Source organism: Felis catus, chromosome E1 (genome assembly GCF_018350175.1).
Source record: "Felis catus isolate Fca126 chromosome E1, F.catus_Fca126_mat1.0, whole genome shotgun sequence".
Classification (NCBI taxonomy): Eukaryota; Metazoa; Chordata; class Mammalia; order Carnivora; family Felidae; genus Felis; species Felis catus.
In genome coordinates this window covers 44,225,020-44,245,162 of record NC_058381.1, presented here as the reverse complement: position 1 = coordinate 44,245,162, position 20,143 = coordinate 44,225,020, and the positions used below count along the sequence as shown (strand labels likewise).

Below are 20,143 nucleotides of genomic sequence, written 5' to 3'. Positions count from 1 at the left end.
ACACCGACCTGCAGGATTGTGCACATGACTCTTGAATTTATACCACTTGTGAGATGCTACATAGGACTGCTTATCACGGGTGTATACATGCTCTAAGCAGACACACTGGAACCCAACAAGGAGGCCTATCTTTCCTAGGTGGAAAGTGTTCCTCCTCGTTGGACACATTAAAGACATTTTCCCTTGCAATCTATTTTACTTAGTAACAAACCAGCAGTATAAATATATTTGCATTACTCTCTGGCCTTGAAAATCACAGGAGGTCATTGGACTGAGAACCACTGTCATCTTCTGGATCCGTTTGGTAAATCTTTTTGATGTAGCGAGTCAAATTCAAAGTATCAAAAAATGTAAGACACAACCATGAAGCTCATCTAATTATACCTCTCACATTGTGAAGACAGTAAGGAAACTGGGGCTCAGAGAGGTTAAGGGATATGGCAAGTGAGTTGGCAGAGAAAGAATAGGGACAAGAACCCAAGCCTCCAGTCTCCCCAGTTCATTCTGATTATTTATGTAGTTTTTGCAGGTTAATAGATCAGAGTTCAACTAGTTGTCTTCCCTGATAAACTCTGACTCACTGATGACCTAGCTAACATCTGATTTGTTCAGTAAAGCAGGACGGTTCTCGGGTACAGTGTGAGAGTTTATAAAACCGATCTTTTTACTTCTGTCCCTGGCCTGCCTTCAGGTCACTTACTCATTTTTATTCTCAATTTTAAACCACTAAGCAAGCCCAGCTCTTCTAATTTTTTTCCTTGGCTCATGTTGGAAAAACTTTTTTTTTTTTCCTAATCATCTGTGAGAAATGAAAGATAACAAATTCTGTTGTTTCTCCTTGTCTTGTGTAAATATGGAGAAAATTTAAGCTAGCAGGGGCAGGGGCAATAAAAGCATCAAGAAAACTGTTAGGCAGTATCTCAACCTTCTTGCATAGCGCTGCTGCTGTCACTATTATTTATCCTATTATTGTCCCCTAGTCGTCTTTTTTTTTTTTTTTTTAATTCTTTCTAAGCAGGCTCCATGCCCAACGTGGGGCTTGAACTCACGACCCCGAGATCAAGAATCACACACGCTATTGGCTGAGCCTCTAGGCGCCCCTATTATCCTCTATTCTGAGATTCCAGTGAGGAAATAGTATAGTGGGTACATCGAGGTAAAAAATGGATGAGTTTACGGCATATTTCACTCAAATTCTACCCTAGGGTCTAAAGTGAAACAACCCTAGGGAATGACAAAGATTGCTAAAAACACTACTTTTATAAATAAATATACTTAATAGTGAAGTTAAAAATATAGAAAAGAAAGTTCTAGAAATAATCACAATTCACTTTCAAATTTGATGAAAATACTGCGTTTTCCAGGCTACACATAAGCTAAATATAAAGGCCAATGCTGATAATCTCCAGGAGCTAGGTAAACAAGCTCGCCTACAGAGAAAAGCTTGAATTAAGAACTTGAATTCAGAACCAACTGTACCCGTGTCGGCGCTCTTAAGCACCTTTTCACAATTCAGTGGGTCTGGAAGCAGAAAGGCCGTTCCTGGGCAAGCGGCAACGGGCAAAGAGAAACAAGGCTAAGTAATTAAAGCAGCAAAGGCCTTGCTACAAAGTCCAGCGCAAACGGCCAGATGGGACAAGATTCGCAAAAGAAGCCTTTGAGAAGTCGCCCGGGGACAGGCACTCGAAAAAACCGAGTCACTGCACCCACCGCTCGCGCTCAAGATGGCGTCACCGCCCCGCCCTCCCCAGGCGGCCCCGGAGCTCGCACGCGCCCTGCGGGGCGGGGACGCCAGGGACGTGGCCGGGCGCGCGCGCGGCCTCAAGGCGGCTGCGCGCCTGCGCGAGGGCGGGCGGCGGGCGCGCGCGCGCGCGCGGCGGGGGCGGGCTTTACTGAGCGCCCAGCTGCAGTCGCCGAGCCGGACGTGTCCGCGAAGATGGCGGGCCGGGTGAGTGCCGGCCCCGGAGCTACGGCTCGAGGCGGGGGTGCCGGGCTTGCGGGTACTCTGAGGTCCAGCCGGCTCCAGGGGAGGGGGAGTGAGTCCGAGCGAATGGGGAATTGGAGGGGGCGGCAAGCCGGAGAAGGGCACGCGGGTGAGAAGGGGGAGCGGTGGCAGGGGATTAGCCCTCCTCGGAAACTCCATCCCTCTTAGGAAGCTCTAGGGGAGGTGACCCCCCTCACTACTCACCCCAGTCTCCTGGGTCTCCCTTAATTCTCCCTTCCCATCCCTTGGAGCTTGTTACCCGCGTCCCCCAAGGCAACCGCAGGGTTGTGGCCGTCCCAGCCCCGTCGGACCGGCTCTGGGGGTTTCTCCGCACCCCCTTGCGAGGGCTTATTAGGTGCAGCCGCTGAAATAACTGCGGGGGATCCGTCTGCTGCGTTGGGGCGAGGGCTGTGGGAAGGAACATTAGGGACCCATTTCTGCTTCAGAGTGAAAGGTCTTAGGAGAGGAGGAGGGGGTGCAAATGACTTTTAGTGTTAAAGCCCAGCCATCTAGGGGACCTGTCACTGTCGGGTCAGGCAGGAATGTCTTTAGCTTGGAATAGGGATGCATTGGGGGTGTCGCGGCTTGTTTTTATGAATGACAGTCGCTTTGAATGCAGCAGAATATGTGGTAGTTTCAGGGTTTTAAATTTTACTTCCTCCTTGAGCCTCCTAAGATCGCGGTGTAGTATGGGTTTGGCAAGGGGAGGTAGGGCTGGTACTGTGCTGTACTGCAGAGTGCGTTGAGCTGAAAGCCCTCTGAGGGATGGATCCTGCCCAGAGATGACACTGGTCATCAACCTGGGGACATTAACTGCGTCACTGGGGATAAGGATGTGCTTGACTGATTTATTTATACCGGAATATTTGAACAAGTTTGCATAGATTTATGCATGCATACAAATGTCCAATCTAAAAGGGATTGTAAATCGTGAGGTTATGGAGTGAGAAGAGACCTTAAAGGTCATTTAATTTGACCTCTTCCTCTTCCTTTTTCCCAGAGTCTCTTCTTTTATCTATCCACCCGTGTTTCAGATTCTCTTTTCCCACCTAAGACACCCCACTCCTGTGTATTCACCTGTTCCCTCTTAACATGCTTAAGCTTCTCCCATCTTAAGACAAACCCTCCCTTCACCCCCACAGCTGTCCCGTTGTCTCTTCCCACTTTTCAGCCAGAAATTTTGATAGAGTTGTGTACATTTATTGTCTCCCATTTGTTTACCACTTTCCTACCGCTCAGCCGGCCCACTGCAGTCTGATTTCTGGCCCTATCATTCTACTGAAATGTGTCCCTAAACTTAATTGACATTTTCAGTTCTTTGTCTGACTTGCTGTCTCCACAAGCATTTGCCATCGTTGACCATCGCCTCCATGGAAAACGCTCTTCCCATGGCTTCTGTGCAGCCTTGCTCCGGTTTTTACTCAGACCTCTCTTTTGCAGACTCACCCTCCTCTACCCTGTTATTCAATGCAGATATTCCTCAAGGCTGTCTTTTCACTCCGTTTTCTCTTCAGGCATTCTCTTCACCTACCCTTCTATGCCCACGATGCTCAGTATTTTACTCCTAGTCCAGACTTATCCTTTAAGTTCCAGATCAATATGCCGGACTGCCTATTTAAAACCAAGGCATCTCAAAGTCTACTGTTCAAATCTAAACCCACCTAATTAGTACTTTCTCTGTTTTCTATTTCAGTGAATGGCACCACCTTCCGTGCACTTACATAAGCTGGAAACCAGGGTGGGGTGGGGTGGTGATGGTGGCGGTCATGGTCATCCTTCATACCGCCTTTCTCCCCCCACATCGTCTGCCCCGCTGTAAAATTCATCACTGAGTTCTGTTCTGCGCCCCGCGCGCCCCCCACCCCAGCCCCTTACAAAAAAGGGTATTATTAGGGCCAAAGAATCTGTCTTGGGCATTGCTGCTTTAAACTATACCCAAAGAAGCCACTGGAATGGTCATGTGGGTTCCATCATTTTAACATATCCTAAAAATCTCTTCAATCTGTCCACCTCTCTACATCTTCATTTCCACCTCATTTCCCCAAACTACCATCATTTGTGGTCTGGACTACTTTGGAAAGCTCGCTAGAGGTCTCTTTACAACATTTTCCACATTGATTATTTCCTCCCGTGCCTGTTGCTACTTAAACCCCTACCTCAGTAGCATCGAGTTACTTTTGGGAGAACATCAAATCCGAACTGGGCCTTTAAGGCCCTTTGTGGTTCCACTCCTGCTTCTCTGTACTCATTCTCTTACTCTCTCTGCTCAGGTTATATAAGAATTCAGTTCCTTGAACTTTAGTAGTTTTTCTTACCACAAGGTCTTTGCATGTGCTGTTTCCTTTCTTTGTAAGGTTCTGTTCCCAACCATTTACCTCCTACTCATAGATCACTCATGTACTCGAGAGAAGCGTGTTCTGATCCCACACAAGTCAGGATCCTTTGTTACATGCCTTTGAACAACTGTATGCCTTTCGTTAGAAATTTAACGGTGATTTACAATTTTTTTAATGTTTATTTTTTGAGAGAGAGAGAGACAGAGCACGAGCGGGGAAGGGGCAGAGAGAGGGAGACGCATGATCTGAAGCAGGCTGCAGGCTCTGAGCTGTCAGCACAGAGCCTGATGCAAGGCTGAAACCCATGAAACCGTGATATCGTGACCTGAGCTGAAGTCAGACGCTTAACCTACTGAGCCATCCAGTCGCCCCAGCTGTTTGTCGTTTTAAATATGTTGATGTAATTATTTGCCTTTACTATTTATCTTCCATGAAAGAAGAGGCCATGTTAGTTTTTTACCATCATCATCTGTGCTTTGCACACTGCCTGGGGCCTAGGAGCTCAATACATTTTTGTTTATTTATTTTTTAATTTATTTTTTAATGTTTATTACTGAGAGAGAGAGACAGCATGAGCATAGGCGGGGTAGAGAGAGGGGGAGACACAGAATCAGAAGCAGACTCCAGGCTCCGAGCTGTTAGCACAGGGCCTGACGCGGGGCTCGAACCCACAAACCATGAGATCATGACCTGAGCTGCAGTCAGAGGCTTAGCCGACTGAGCCACCTAGGCGCCCCACATTTTTGTTTAAATTGAGCCTAGGGGTGCCAGGTGGCTCAGTCGGTTAAGCCTCTGACTTCGGCTCAGGTCATGATCTCATGGTTTCTGAGTTCGAGCCCTGCGTCGGGCTCTGCTGACAGCTCGGAGCCAGGAGCCTGCTTCAGATTCTGTGTCTCTTCTCTCTTCCCCTACCCCGCTCACTCTCTGTCTCATAAATAATTGTTAAAAAAAAAAAAAAATTAAAACGAGTCTCATCTAGCCTGGGTGGCTCAGTCGGGTAAGTGTCTGAACTCTTGGTTTCGGCTCTGATCATGAGCTAAAACTCACAGTTTGTGAATTCGAGCCCCCTGTCGAGCTCCACGCTGACAGCAGGGATCCTGCTTGGGATTCTGTCTCTCCCTCTTTCTCTGGCGCTTCCTGCCACCCCCTGCACAGGTGCACTCTCCTCCCCCCACCTTCCCGCCCCCAAATAAATAAATAAATTTAGAATGAATTTAACCTAATCTGTGTGTGAATACTCTACCAATAGAGAGTGCAGACCATTAAAGCTAGCCCATTTTAGTGTCATGTTAGGCCTTTTTTGTATGGAGTTCCTTGTAATTTTTAGATAGATATGATTTCTGCCCTTTAGAGTCACATAGAACTAAAGAAAACAGTTTCTTTTCCATGTGACAGCTCCTCTGATATTTTAAGACAGGTTACAAATTCTCTCAGGTTTTCTCTTTTGCAAATTAAACATCTCCAATTCCTCAAATACTCTGTATTCCAGACCCTTCATCATTTGGGTTACCTTCCTTTGGAAATGCTGTTTTACCAATGTTTCTTCTAAAATGTGCCCCAACTAGAACACAATGATTAGTGAAGAATATGCTGAACTCTTATTCTCTTGAGCTGGACACTAGTGTTATTAATACAGGATAAAATTGTGTTCACTTTTTCTTTTTTTTTAATGTCTATTTATTTTTCAGAGAGAGACAGAGCATGTGTGGGTGAGGGGCAGAGAGACAGGGAGACAGAGAATCTGAAGCAGGTTCCAGGCTTTGAGCTGTCAGCATAGAGCCCGATGCGGGGCTCAAGCTCACGAACCACAAGATCATGACCTGAACCAAAGTCGGACGCTTAACCAACTGAGCCACCCAGGCACCCTGTGTTCGCTTTTTTCTGCAGTAAATCACACTCTTGGCTTATAATGAGCTTGCAGTCAATTAAAACTCTCATGAGCCTGGAGCCTGCTTTGGATTCTTTGTCTCCCTCTCTTTCTTCCCCTCCCCTGTGTGTGCTCTCTCTTTCTTTCAAGGATAAATGAACGTTAAAAATTTTTTTTTTTAAATTGGCTCTCCCATCCCCTTGTAGGTATTGTGCAGTTGGTTTATCGAACCTCAGTATAAAACCTTACATTTATCCCCTTTACAATTCAGTTTTTTGGAGGGTCAGGGCCTACCTATTACTTGCTCAAGGTCTTCTTGATTCTGCGATTCTTTTATGCAACACAGCTCTGTCTGCCAATTTTGTTTTCACGTGTAGGTTTTAAAATCATGACTTCTGTGTCTACAGTCAAGTCATTATTAAAAAGGAGAATGAGGTGGGTCAGAAATAGCCCGTGAGCATGCTGTTAGAGACCTTCCTCTAGGCTGATGCAGATCAAGATACCTTGGGTGCTATCACTTAAATACAAACCTATCTCGTTTACTTCTGACAAAACCACCTGCAAGCTAGGTAGTATTAATATTGTTTCACTCAGAGAGAGAGGCTCAGTAATTTGCCAGCTTCACAAGAAGCAGGGTCAAGGTATGAATTCAGCTCTGTTTGTTACTATTACCTGCTTCACCAACTTAGTTGTAATGGTATAGGGAAGAGTAGATTCACCTTAGCTAGAACTTTTGGAGGTTGCTGCCAAAGTTTGATTTTCAAAAACTACCTTCTGTCTTTTGGAAAATCTGATTGGCCTGTCTATCTTTGGCCCCTCTCTGTCTTCTATCTTGTGATAATCATAATTTCCTAGTAACTATTGATGTTTAGCAAATAGAGTTAGCCTTGTTGTAATACTTTTTAAATGGGTTCTGAGTTTCCTTTTTAGGGGGGAAAAGCTATTTTGAATTACTGCTTTTGGTTAGTTTAATTTTGACATTCTGATATTTTGTAGATGGTATTTATATTCACTTTGTAATTGAAGGTGGTTTTTGGTTTTTTTTTTCCCCCTGTTGTATCACTGATTGTTGCTGTTGGTAGCGTTGGTAACCTGTATATCTTGTCCTCTGCTGTTTTGGCCAAAAAAGGGCAGCATCGTGTTTAATTTATCTGGGAAATTGGCTTAACAATGAAATGTGTGATGTTATTCAGTATATAGCATTTAGGTCATCAGAAATTGACGAATCCTAAAATATCTTGAAGCTCCTAATCTGAAAAGCAAAGAACCTTGGGGCACCTGGCTGGCTCATTCAGTGGAGTGTGTGACTCTTGATCTCAGGGTTGTAAGTTCAAGCCTCAGGTTGGGGGTAGAGATTGCTTAAAAAAATAAAAATTTTGAAAGGCAAAGAACCTAAAAGAAAAATTTTTAACTTTTTTTTTTTTTAGTATATTTACTGTATGAAAAAAATATGGAATTGTAAGTTGGATACATTTTATAATAAATGATGAATCGATTTAAACTTGCTTGGTTTCCTTTGGCCTTTCAAAACGATTCAATTAGGTAGTAACTATTCTTGGCTGTTTTACATTTTTGCTGGTAATAAAGCAGATTCTACAGTTCAATTCTTATTACTTACGTTGAACGCAGACTCTTATTTATAAATGAACTCCACAGACAGACGGCTACCGCTGCCCCAGGCCTCCACACTGTCTGTCAGAACTCTTATGCTACAGCTTCTTTGGAACCGTGGAATCAGAAGTAGAGGAAAGAAAGAATCTGAAATACAGCCTTACTTGCTTGGGAGAGCTGACTCTGAGTAGGGAGAGGCTCCTTAGTAAAGTTGCTCCAGTGATGTGGCCTTCTGGGCCTCTTATACCATCAGCACCACCTAGTTACTGAAAAGAAAAGTAGAAGGGCTTATCACGTCGCCCGGACTTTTTGTACTCTGTCTTTTAAAATTGCCAGAAATCTCACTTGCCAGAGATTCCATAGTTTCTTTCTGAAAATACGCCTACATTAATGCAAATAAATCCAATGGATCACTTCATGAATTCTTACACCTAGTTGAGGTAATTTGTTGTGAAGAAATAGGAGTAGGCTGATGTTAAATAGGAATCTAAGGGAGAGAACTGTCTTAGGAGTTGAAAGAGGTGTAGAGGGGCGCCTGGGTGGCTCAGTCGGTTGAGCGTCCGACTTCGGCTCAGGTCATGATCTCACGTTCTGTGAGTTCGAGCCCGCGTCGGGCTCTGTGCTGACAGCTCAGAGCCTGGAGCCTGTTTCAGATTCTGTGTCTCCCTCTCTCTGACCCTCCCCTGTTCATGCTCTGTCTCTGTCTCAGAAATGAATAAACGTTAAAAAAAAAAATTAAAAAAAAAAAAAAAGAAAGAGGTGTAGAAAGATGTTAGAGGTAAAATTTACCTAATATCAGGTAAAATTTACCTGATGAGGGCAGGCTAGTGTATTTAGTATTAGTATCAGTTACTACAGTGATGAAACTTTTGTAGCCTAGTCTAGAAATGTAGCCATTTGTAACCTTTTGTGAGTGAACAACATCTTTTTGTAAATTGGGGATAGCTTATGTGCAATACCACAAGTCAAAACAAGTAATACAGAATGTTTTGTAGTCTTGTTTCCTAAATCAAAGTCATGGTATCTAAAGTGTATCAACTTTGTGCAGCCTTACATGCAGTAGTTATTGTTTTTGTATGTTACTTTACTGGAGATTTTTAAAAGTATCTTCAAATACTGTAGATTTTAGAAAACAAAAAGGAAGTCTTTATAGCACTATTAAATACCTTTTTGAAACCAGAGGAATTTATGCTTAAAGTGGGTGGATTTTTTCAAGTATTTAAATGAAGGTTCAGAGGCATAAGGTGAGAGTATATTATTGTGGTGTTGAAAATTCTTGAATTGGCAGAACAGTGAACCTTAGAAACCTCTGCATTGGCCATGCACTAGACACTTGCTATAATGCAGTTCTTAAGGATCTGTACTCTGGTATTGTATCTCAGGTAAAAATCTCTCTCTCTCTCTGAGGCTTTTTACTTATTTTTTTTAAAGATTTATTTCTTTAATCTCTACACCCAATGTGGGGCTTGAATTCACAACCCCGAGATCAAGAGTCACTTATTCTGTTGACTGAGCCAGTCACGCGTACCAGTAAAAATCTCTTTATGAGATTCTTTTTCATACTTTAATATTAATACCCTTGAATGGGCTCTGAGGTCTACATTATACTACCTTCAGTTTCCTAGTGATTTAATCTTATACTTTCCAACTTTTTATGGTGGAAACTAAATATTCCCTTCATGACTATAACTGTTTCTAGAAGTTCTATGCACTCAAACGAGTATAATTTATATACATTTTAAGAGATTTCAAGCATGCTGAAAAATAACATATATATCCATATGCTCACCTTCCAGATTTAAGTGGTAACATATTGTGATATTTGTTTCAGAACTTGAATTTTTAGAAATAAAACATTGCAGATCGAATTGAATCCCTTTTGATTCTCCTTTGGATTCCACTACCCTTTTCCAGAAATTACCACTCTCCTAAAGTTGGTATAGATCCTTTCTGTGCACATTTATGTATGTTTGTGCCCATAAGTAATATATTTTGTGTGTTTTACTCTGTGTGTATGGTGTCATACTGTATCTTTCCTTCTGCAACCTGCATTTTTAAAATTTAAAATGGCATTTGAAATTTAGTCATGTTGGTATATAGAGAGCCAGTTAATTCTGTTTACTACGTAGTATTCTATTTTGTGAATATACCAAAATTATCTGTTTTATTATCTGAGGATAATTTAAGTGGCTTCTAATTTTTTTCTGGAGTGCACATTCTTTTATATGTCTCCCTACATACATATGTAAGAACTTCTTTAGGATATATGTCTAGAGACTTGGATGTTGCTACGTAGAATTGCTGGGTGATGAGTTACCTTTGTCTTTACCTGGTTATACCAGTTTGCAGTCTTGCCAGCATTATACGAGTGCCTGTTACTCATGTCCTTTCCAGCACTTAACATTGCAGACATTTTAGCTTTTACAATATGATGGATGTAAACAATCTTATTTGCATTTTTTTCCTAATGTCTCGTGAGATTGAGCAGTTTTCATATTGGTCATTGGGATTTCCTCTTTTATGAATCACCTTTGCCCATTTTTACTGTTGGGCCATTAGCAATTTTTAAAAAATCGGTTTGTAGAGTTTTCCTTTTGTAGGGACTAAATTATGCTTTGGAATCTAATTCTTTTTTTTTTTTTTTTTTTAACGTTTATTTATTTTTGAGAGACAGCAGGGGAGGGGCAGAGAGAGAGGGAGACACAGAATCTGAAGCAGTCTCCAGGCTCTGAGCTGTCAGCACAGAGCCTGTCATGGGGCTTGAACTCACGAACTGTGAGATCATGACCTGGGCCGAAGTCAGAGGCTTAACTGACTGAGCCACCCAGGTGCCCCTCTTTTTTTTTTTTTTTTTTTAATGTTCATTTATTTTTGAGAGAGAGAGAGAGAGAGAGCATGTGAGCTTGCATGAGTGGGGGAGGGGCAGAGAGAGAGGGAGACAGGATCCCAAGCAGGGTTTGTGCTGACAGTAGAGAACCTGACGTAGGGTAGGGGTGGGAGTCTGGAACCCAGGAACCCCGAGATCATGACTTCAGCAGAAGTCAGAACCTTAACTGAGTCACCCAGGCACTCCTGGAATTTATTTAGTTGCAAATAGCTTCTCCCAGACAGTAGTGATCTTTTCCCGGTTATAGAGTTTGTTTGTTTGTTTATTATGTACATATGTTTATTTTCTGAGAGAGAGGGAGAGAGCGAGCACAAGTGGGGGAGGGGCAGAGAGAGATGGAGAGAGAATCCCAAACAGGCTCCTGATGTGGTATTGATCTCACAACCATGAGATCACAACCTGAGCTGATATCAAGAGTCAGTCAGCTTTACCAACCAGGGCACCCTGGCGCCCCACAGAGTTTTACATTTAAATTTTTATTATAGCCAGCAAGGGCGCCTGGGTGGCTCAGTCAGTTAAGTGTCTGAGTTCAACTCAGGTCACAATCTCATGTTTTGTGGGTTTGACCCTGGCATCAGACTCTCAGCTGTCAGCATGGAGCCCACTCAGATTCTCTGTCTCCCTCTCTCTCTGCCACTACCCAGCTCGCTCTCTCTGTCTCTCAAAAACAAATTTCATTAGAGCTAGCTATAAATAACTACTTTTTTTTTTTACCTTTATGATTATTACGTTTGTGTGTTTTAAAAGAAATCTTTACCTACCTTGAATATTTTCTTCTAAATGGTTTAACATTTGCGTTTTACATTTTGGTATTTAATTCATCTGGAATTTATTTTTGTGTTTGCTGTGAATTGGAAAGCTAATTTTATCTTTTCTGTATGTGTAGCCAGTTATCTTAATATCATTATTGAGTCCACCCTTTTTTTCACTGATTTTTACTGCTCTCTGTGTTTTATGTCCACTCTAAGTCTGGAGTCTATTTTGGTTCATATTCTGTTTGCCTATATGTGCACCAGTTTCAGTGTTTTAATTAAAATAGCTTTAATATTATATTAAATATATCAGATTATATGTTTTATTATAAATAATATTATATATATTATACAATAGCTTTAGAATTATTCTTGCTATATGCTAAAATTATTCTTGCCCCCTCTTTATTTTTCTTTATTTGGCATTTCTTGGCCCTTTTCCATATGATAATAATCTTTCCTCTTTTAAAAAATATCATTTTATTTAAATTTAAAATTTATTTTTATTGTTATTGATTTTGACCTACTTTTTTTTTCTTATATTTTACAAGGGTAGATACAAAGACCACTTCAACAAAATTCAGCTGAATTGCTCAAGGAAGATGATTTTCCTTCCTTCCTTCCTTCCTTCCTTCCTTCCTTCCTTCCTTCCTTCCTTCCTTCCTTCCTTCCTTCCTTCCTTCCTTCCACATGAAGCCAAAAAGTACTAACACATTGTGCTCTATAGATTTAATACCAAATGAATTAGCATCAGCTGTTTATGAGTAATGCAGGGTATTTTGGTCCTTTGCTAAATTCAGAATGAAGTGCTAAAGTTCTTACGTGTTTTGCACTAACCATATAGATCTTTGGTAATGGAGAAAATGGGAAAATTATTAAAGTAAGAAATAAGTTGTCATTTTTGAAATCCAACATTCACTAATAAAGAGTATTTTGCTGGTGGATTTTTAAATATTGTGAAGTGTTTTTAGTGTTATATGCATATGAACAAACATTTTCTTGGTTGACAAGCGATGAGAATAGCAATTATCACTGATTCTTGGTCTTCCAAAGAACATCAGTGTGGGAGAATTAAAAAAATTTAGTTATCCTAGTTACTTTTTCCCTAGAGAATATTATTGACAACATTTTGTGAGATGATAAAAGACTTGAACAGAGCTTGTGTGGAGGTATTACTGAATGAATGATTGTTGAGTGAATGGATGAACATTTATTTCAAAGTACTTAAATAAATTGCCATTTTGGACAATGTAGTTTGAATTCTAATTTTATATTCTCTGCCAGACTATCAGATCATTAAAAATGTGGCATAGATCAAACTTTAAACAGTTGCTGGACTTCATGCTAGTCTTTTTTCTCCATGCACTGATATTGAGTCTGGTTACTGATTTTTGTATATAAAGCCTTCCAGCCAATTTACTACTTATCAAGCATCAAAAAAATTTTAATTGTACTTATCAAGTTAAATGATGAAATGGCCCAAGAGCATTATTGAAGCCTCTTTTTCACATTTTCTCTTCTATTGTAGGAAGATACGAACCTGTCAGTATTTCTGTTTTTACAAAGTTCATTTCTCCTTATTTAATACAGTGATTCTCAAAGTGGAATCTGCAGACCAGCTAATCAGTATCATCTGAGAACTTGTCAGAAATGTATATTCTCAGGCCCAACCCCAGACTGAAAGTTAGAAACTGCTGGGTGGGGCCCCTGCAATCTCCTTTAACACATTCTGCAAGTGATTCTGATGTATGCCAAAGTTATGAACCATGGACTTGGGGGCTCCTGGGTGGCTCAGTCAGTTGAGTATCTGACTTCTGTTCAGGTCATGATCTCACGTTTCGGGAGTTCAAGCCCCACCTTGGGCTTGGTGCTGTCAGCACAGAGCCTGCTTTTTTGATCTTCTGTTCCCCTCTCTCGGCCTCTCCCCAGCTTGCACTCTCTCTCTCTCAAAAATAAATAATAAAAATTATTTTTTCTTATTAAGTATTCAAAAAAATAAAAGTCACTGCTTCGTTGTTAATTGAGCATCTACACACAGCAAAGTGTCTGGGATGTTACAGATATTTCTTAAAATATTCGTTCCATTGAACAAAAAATAGGTTGTAATTTTTGCTTTCTAACAGCCAAGTTTTTACTCAATTATTTGTAAATAATAAAAATATAAATAATACGAATATATTGTGCTTATATTTATTATCAAGCTGATTTTATTAAATGAGGAACTTCTTCATATTACAAGCACATACATCATGAATTATTAACATTATGTTTAATTATAATGACTCAGATTAACATCAGCAATTTAGATACAGTGTGGACTTACAGATGTAAGTCACTAGATTTTGTAGCTTTGAAGATGTGAAGTTTATTAGACCTATCTAAATGTCCTTTTAGGTGCCGCATGATTTGTTTTTTTCTTTATTGTCATTTTTTTCCTGAACAGCTAGAATCACGGCTAAGTTTTTCTGCCAAATCTTGTGTTCTTTTCTCTGTACCATGCTGCTCTTGCTTCTTGCCTGTCTTATATCTCTGCTTTCTGCTTTTCTGAGTGCCCTGTGTTGTGCTAAGGGAAGAGTCCATAGGTAAGAGACTTAGGGGTTGAGACTGGGGGGAGGCTTTAGGCCTCTATGGACTCTTAGGGGTTGAGACTGGGGGGAGGCTTTAGGCCTTCTGGTTTTGTTCTGATTCCTTCTCCAGATTCTTCTCTTCCTCTTCATTCTTCAAAAGGATGTAGGTGCTAAACTTTCATCAGGATGTTGGGAATTTAAAAAAAACTTCACATTGTTTTTATTTCTTTAACATTTAGAGATAACTCTTTAGAGTAAGAGCACTAAGTTACTGAATAAGTGTATCTTAAACTAAATGGTATTTTACCGTTTTGAAAACACCTTCACAGATCTTGTTAGATTCTCAGAGCAACCTTGAGCTGGCACTCTGTAAGTTCAGTTCAACAAGCCAAATTCAACCAACAGAATAATTCACAGCTAACATTGTGCTTACTGGTGAACACTGAAAGCTTTCCCTTTTAGGATCAGGACCAAGATAAGGATGTGTACGCTTGCCACTTATATTCAGCACTATATTGGAGGTTCTAGGTAGGCAGTTAAGCAAGAAAAAGAAAAAAAAAGAATGGAAAGGAAGAAGAAAAATTATCTATTTGCAAATGACATGATCTTATATATAGAAAATCCTAAAGGATTTATAAAAAATAAATCCAGCAACATAGCAGGATACAAGATCAATCTACAAAATCAGTGGCATTTCTGTATACTAGCGATGAACAATCTGAAAATGAAATTGAGAAAACAGTTTCATTTACAATAGCATCAAAAAGAATATAATATTATGAATACTTATGAATAAATTTAATCAAATAAGTACAAGACTTGTACACTAAAAACTCAAACATGTTGAAAGAAATTAAAAATCTAAGTAAATGGAAAGACATCTTGTGTTCATGGATTAGAAAACTTAATATTATTAATATTGAAATACTCTCAAAATTGATCTATAAATTCAATGCAATCTCTATCAAAATTCCAGCTGCCTTTTTTCCAGAAATGGATAAGCTGGTCCTAAAATTCTTATGGAGATGCAAAGCCATTTTAACCACAACAATTTTGAAAATGAAAAACAAAATTAGAGGACACACACCTGTTTTCAAAACTTATTACAAAGCTACAGTAATCAAGATGATGTGACAGTGGTAAAAGGATAGTCATATAAACCAATGAAATAGAATGGAGAATCCAGAAATAAACACATAAATTCATGGTGAATTGATTTTCAAAAAGAGGGCCAAGACCATTCAATGGGGAAAGAATAGTCTTTTTTTTAGCAAATGTTGCTGGGACAACTGGCTACCTACATGCAAAAGAATGAATTTGGATCCCTACCTGACACTACATACAAAAATTAACTCAGAATGGATCAAAGATCTTATAAATCTATACAATTCTTAGAAGGAAACGTTGGTAAAAATCTACATGACTTTGGGTTAAACAGCGATTTTTTTAGATATGACAAAAGCACAAAATATAATTTGGACTTCATCAAAATTTAAAACTCTTACGCATCAAAGAACACTATCAAGAAAGTGAAAAGACAGCCCATAGAATGGGAGAGAATGTTTGCAAATCCTATCTGATAAGGGTCTAGGATCCAGAATATATAAAGAACTCTTACAATTCAATAATAAAAAGACAATATAAAATGGGCAAAGGGAAAAAAAAATAAAAGTGGGCAAAGGAGTTGAATAGGCATCTCTCCTAAAAAGATATGCAAATGACCAATAAGTACATGAAGAGATGCTCAACATTATAGTCATTAGGGAAATGCAAATTAAAACCACAATAAGATACCAGTTCACACTATAGGTTGGCTATAGTAAAAAAGAAAAGAAAAGAAAAAGTGTGGGTGCTCATGCAGAGAAATTGGAACCCTTATCCACTGCTGGTAGGAATTTTTTAAATGCTGTAGCCATTGTGGTAAATAGTTTGGCAGTTCTTCAAAAAGTTAAACAGAATGACCCAGCAATGCTACTCCTATGTATATAACCAAGTGACTTGAAAATACATGTTTTTATATAAACTTGTTATGTGGATGTTCATAGCATTATTCATAATAGCCAAAAAGTGGAAATAACCCAATATCCATCTGCTGATGAATAAACAAATGTTCATACAATGGAATATAATCCAGTCGTGCTGCAGCGTAGATGATCTTGAAAACATTATGCTAAATGAAAGAAGCCAGTCACACAAAGATGACAGATTAATGATTTTATCTATATGAAATGTCCAGAATAGGCAAAACCACAGAGACAGTAAATTAGTGGTTATCAGAGGGTGAAGGGAGGGGAGAATTGGGACTAACTACTAATAGGCATAGGGTTTCTTTTATGGAGTTTGGTGGAAATGTTCTGGAATTAGTGGTGATGATTGCACAGCATAGTGAATATACTAAAAAACACTGAAGTGTATGTTTTACAATGATGAATTGTATGTTCTAGGAGATTGTCTTCGTCTATTTGTGTTGCTATAATAAAATGCCAGAGACTGAGTAACTTATAAACAACAGAAATTTATTTCTCAGAGTTGTGGAGGCTGGAAGTCTAAGATCGGGGTGCCAGCACGGTTGAGGTTACAGTGGAACGTTGTGATCCTTGAAAGTGATGAAATGGAACTATATTACTTGTTTGAATTAAATTGGAGGTACCTGTAGGATACGAATATGCAATCTTCAGGTTATTCACCTTAAAATTAGAATTATTTCTCTTAATGTGGTATTCAGAATGAACCATATTAAAAAAAAATCATTTAGAGAGAAGTAGTTTTCTTGTGAGAAACAAAGTGGTAACTAGAGTGAGGCAAATACAGTTGACCTTCGAAGACCATGGGAGTTAGGGGCGTTGACTCCCCGTGCAGTTGAAATTCCACTTATAATTTTTGACTCCCCCGAATCTTAATTACTAATAGTCTGTTGACTAGAAGTCTTATTGATGAACAGTTTAATAACACATTTTGTACGCCGTATGTATTATAGACTGTATTCTTAACAATGAATTAACCTAGAGAAAGAATTTTTTTAAAAAATTTTTTAATGTTTATTTTTGAGAGAGAGAGAGAGGGGGTAGGCAGAGAGAAAGTGAGACAGAATCTGAAGCAGGCTCCAGGCTCCAAGCTGTCAGCACAGAGCCCAACACGGGGCTCAAACCCACGAACTGCAAGATCATGACCTGAGGCAAAGTTGGATGCCTAACTTCCTGAGCCACCCAGGCACCCCAAGGTAGAGAAAAAATGTTAGGAAAATCATAAGGGGGGCACCTGGCTGGCTCAGTTGATAGAGCATGCGACTCTTGATCTCAGGGTTATGAGTTTGAACCCCATGTTGGGCATAAAGTTTACTTAATTACAAACCCATATATATATATATATATACACACACATATACACACACACACATATATATATACACATATACGTGTATATATGTGTGTGTATACATACACATACATGAATCAAAAGGAAAATACATTTATAATACTGTAATGTATTTATTAAAAAAAAAGCTGCATAGAAGCGGAGTTCAAATCCATGTAGTTCAAGGAATCAATTATAAAATTAAAAAATTTCCCTCCCTTTTTCTTGCTGTATTTTACTTGCCAGTTGTAGTTTAGATTGAATTTGTGAATGACCCATTGGGATTTTGCTTATAACTACATCACATTTATAGGTTAATTTGGAGGTCATGATATCCTTACAATATTGAGTCATTGCAAAAGATAATGGCATTTATTTGGATATTCTCTTATGTATTTCCATTGGTTTTCTTCATGAAGATCTTATGTATTTTTGCTAAACTTTTTTCTAGTACTTTAAGCATTTTTTTTTTGTTTCTGTTGTAATTGGAACCTGTTGTCAACTTCCTATTTATAGCAGTTTTTGATTTTATGTATTTATCTGCTTGGATAGGCATTAATTTTCTTCAACTTTCTAGATACACTTCTCCAAAATTTTTTAAATTCAACAAATGTTTATTGAGTCCCTGTCATGTGCTAGATAATTGTTTCAGGTACTTCTCTAAATTTTTAGGTAATTTATTTTAAGGCATTGATGAACTTTCCCAAATTATTGCAGCCTTGGACAGGAAATTATTTACTGCCAGTGCTAAGGACTCAGTTAAATGGCTATGATTTAGTGCTCATTTTGATGCTGTCATTGTTTAACCTGTCCAATATAAATAAATCTTTAACTCTTTATATATTTATCAAGTGGTTCTGAGTTTCAGACCACATTTTATAGCATCTTACTGAGTTTGCCAAAAGTACTTTTTCTTTACAAACATCTTTGTCATACTGTTATCAGAGGAAATTAGCTTAAACAACATGATTTAATTATGAAGGAAAAAAAAAAACACACACGAATGATGAGACAGTGTCTTGTATGTCATGAATAATGACAGTGCTTTTTTTTAGGCATGTCCTTGGACTTATTTTCCTAATGTGCATGGTCCTAACTGTCTGTAGAGAAGCAGACAGAGGTCTAAAGGGAAATGTGATCAGTTAACTTTAAAACAAAATTTTAATTTGATTAGTAAAATGATATCTATATTTTAAAATTGGAAAATGTGGAAAATTTGGAAAGAAATGAAATCACCTGTAGTTTCATTATCCATTCACAATTGTTTTTTATATTTTGATGCGTTTTCAGTCAGTTGACTTGCTATAGTTAAAAAAAAAAATCAAGCTGCAGGGGTGCCTGGGTGGCTCAGTCAGTTAAGCATCCTACTCTTGGTTTTGGCTCAGGTCATGATGTCACGGTTCAGGGATTGGAGCCCTACATCGGGCTCTGAGCTGGCAGCACAGAGCCTGCTTGGGATTCTGTCTCTCAGCCCCGCCTGCACTTGTGCTGTCTCTGTCTCTCTCAAAAATAAATAAGTAAAAAGAAATTAAAAAATCAAAGTGTAAGGTAAAACATATTTTTTCATATTTCTGTGATATAAAACTCTATTATGAGGCTTTTGATGGTTATATGATATTTAATTAAGTGGGTATATTGTAGTTTGGGTAGCCTTTACTTAGAAATAGTATTTTTACATTGCTTCTAATTCATTACTGTTTTTTTTTTAAGTTTGTTTATTTATTTTGAAAGGCAGCATGAGCTGGGGAGGGCCAGAGAGAGAGGGAGACACAGAATCCCAAGCAGGCTCCACACTGAGCCATCACGGGGCTGGAACGCATGAAACCGTGAGATCATGTCCTGAGCCGAAACCAAGTGTCACTTAACTGACTGAGCCATCCAGCTGCCCCTAATTCATCACTGTTAAAATAATGCTGTGGAGAACAATTTTGTACATAAAAACTTTCTATATTTAAAATTTCCCCACAACAAGGGTTATTTATTGTAAAAACAGTTTAGAATTGTGGAAAGTGAAAGTGTTCCCCTTATTCCTTCCAGTTTCTACTCAGTAGTAACTACTGTTAACAATTTAGTGTGTATTTTATTTTTTTAAAAAAAGCTTACCCTACATACTGTTTTAAAACAATTTAGCACTATATTGTGGACATTTTTCCCTTGTCAGTCCACACAGAAGTACCTTGACATTGCTGCATCCTTGAGATTCCTTTAACCACACTCCTACTTCTGGCATTTATTTGGAGTTAGGTGTCTGTGATTTTTTTTTTTCTATTTCTGAATATCTCTAGGATAGTTATAATAATAGCTAAGATTCAGTAAGTGTTTACTCCATGCAGTAGATGAGGATTATCTCATTTGATTCTCATTCTTATATTTGTGTGGGTGGGTGCACAGTTCCCATTTGGTCACTTTTCTATCCCAGCCCATAAGGAAGGTGGAACTTTAGTTCAAACTTCCTTGCCTCTTAAGGGAAGAATCATTACAGGGGAAAACATCCTTATTCTTCTCAGGAGGAAGAATTCCCCACCTGATGGCCGGTATGGGACATTTGTGCCAGAAGGAGGTGTGGGTTTTATCCTTCCTCTTTCACTTCCTATGCCCAGGACTAGCAGGCCAGTACGAGCAGCACCCTTGGACTGGCCTCTTAGAGGTAGATTTGACCATTCTCTTAGTTCTCTATAATCCCTACATCTGGGTTGAGGACTGGCTGGGGAGTCTGTTCTGCAGACCCAACTATCTTTTCCTACCAGATAGCAGTATGGACATCTCAAGGTCTGGGTCTTTGTTA

General features: G+C 39.2%; 1 protein-coding gene across 1 annotated transcript in view; it reads left to right on the top strand.

Moving 5' to 3' along the window:
• Positions 1 to 1,831: 1,831 nt before the first annotated feature.
• The window catches only part of NSF (N-ethylmaleimide sensitive factor, vesicle fusing ATPase), a 149,062-nt gene continuing 130,750 nt past the window's right edge, over positions 1,832 to 20,143 (top strand). The window contains exon 1 of the mRNA XM_023244667.2: positions 1,832 to 1,948. Within this exon, the coding sequence (XP_023100435.1) occupies positions 1,937 to 1,948 (12 nt within the window). The 5' untranslated portion in view covers positions 1,832 to 1,936. The remainder of the gene's footprint in view (positions 1,949 to 20,143) is intronic.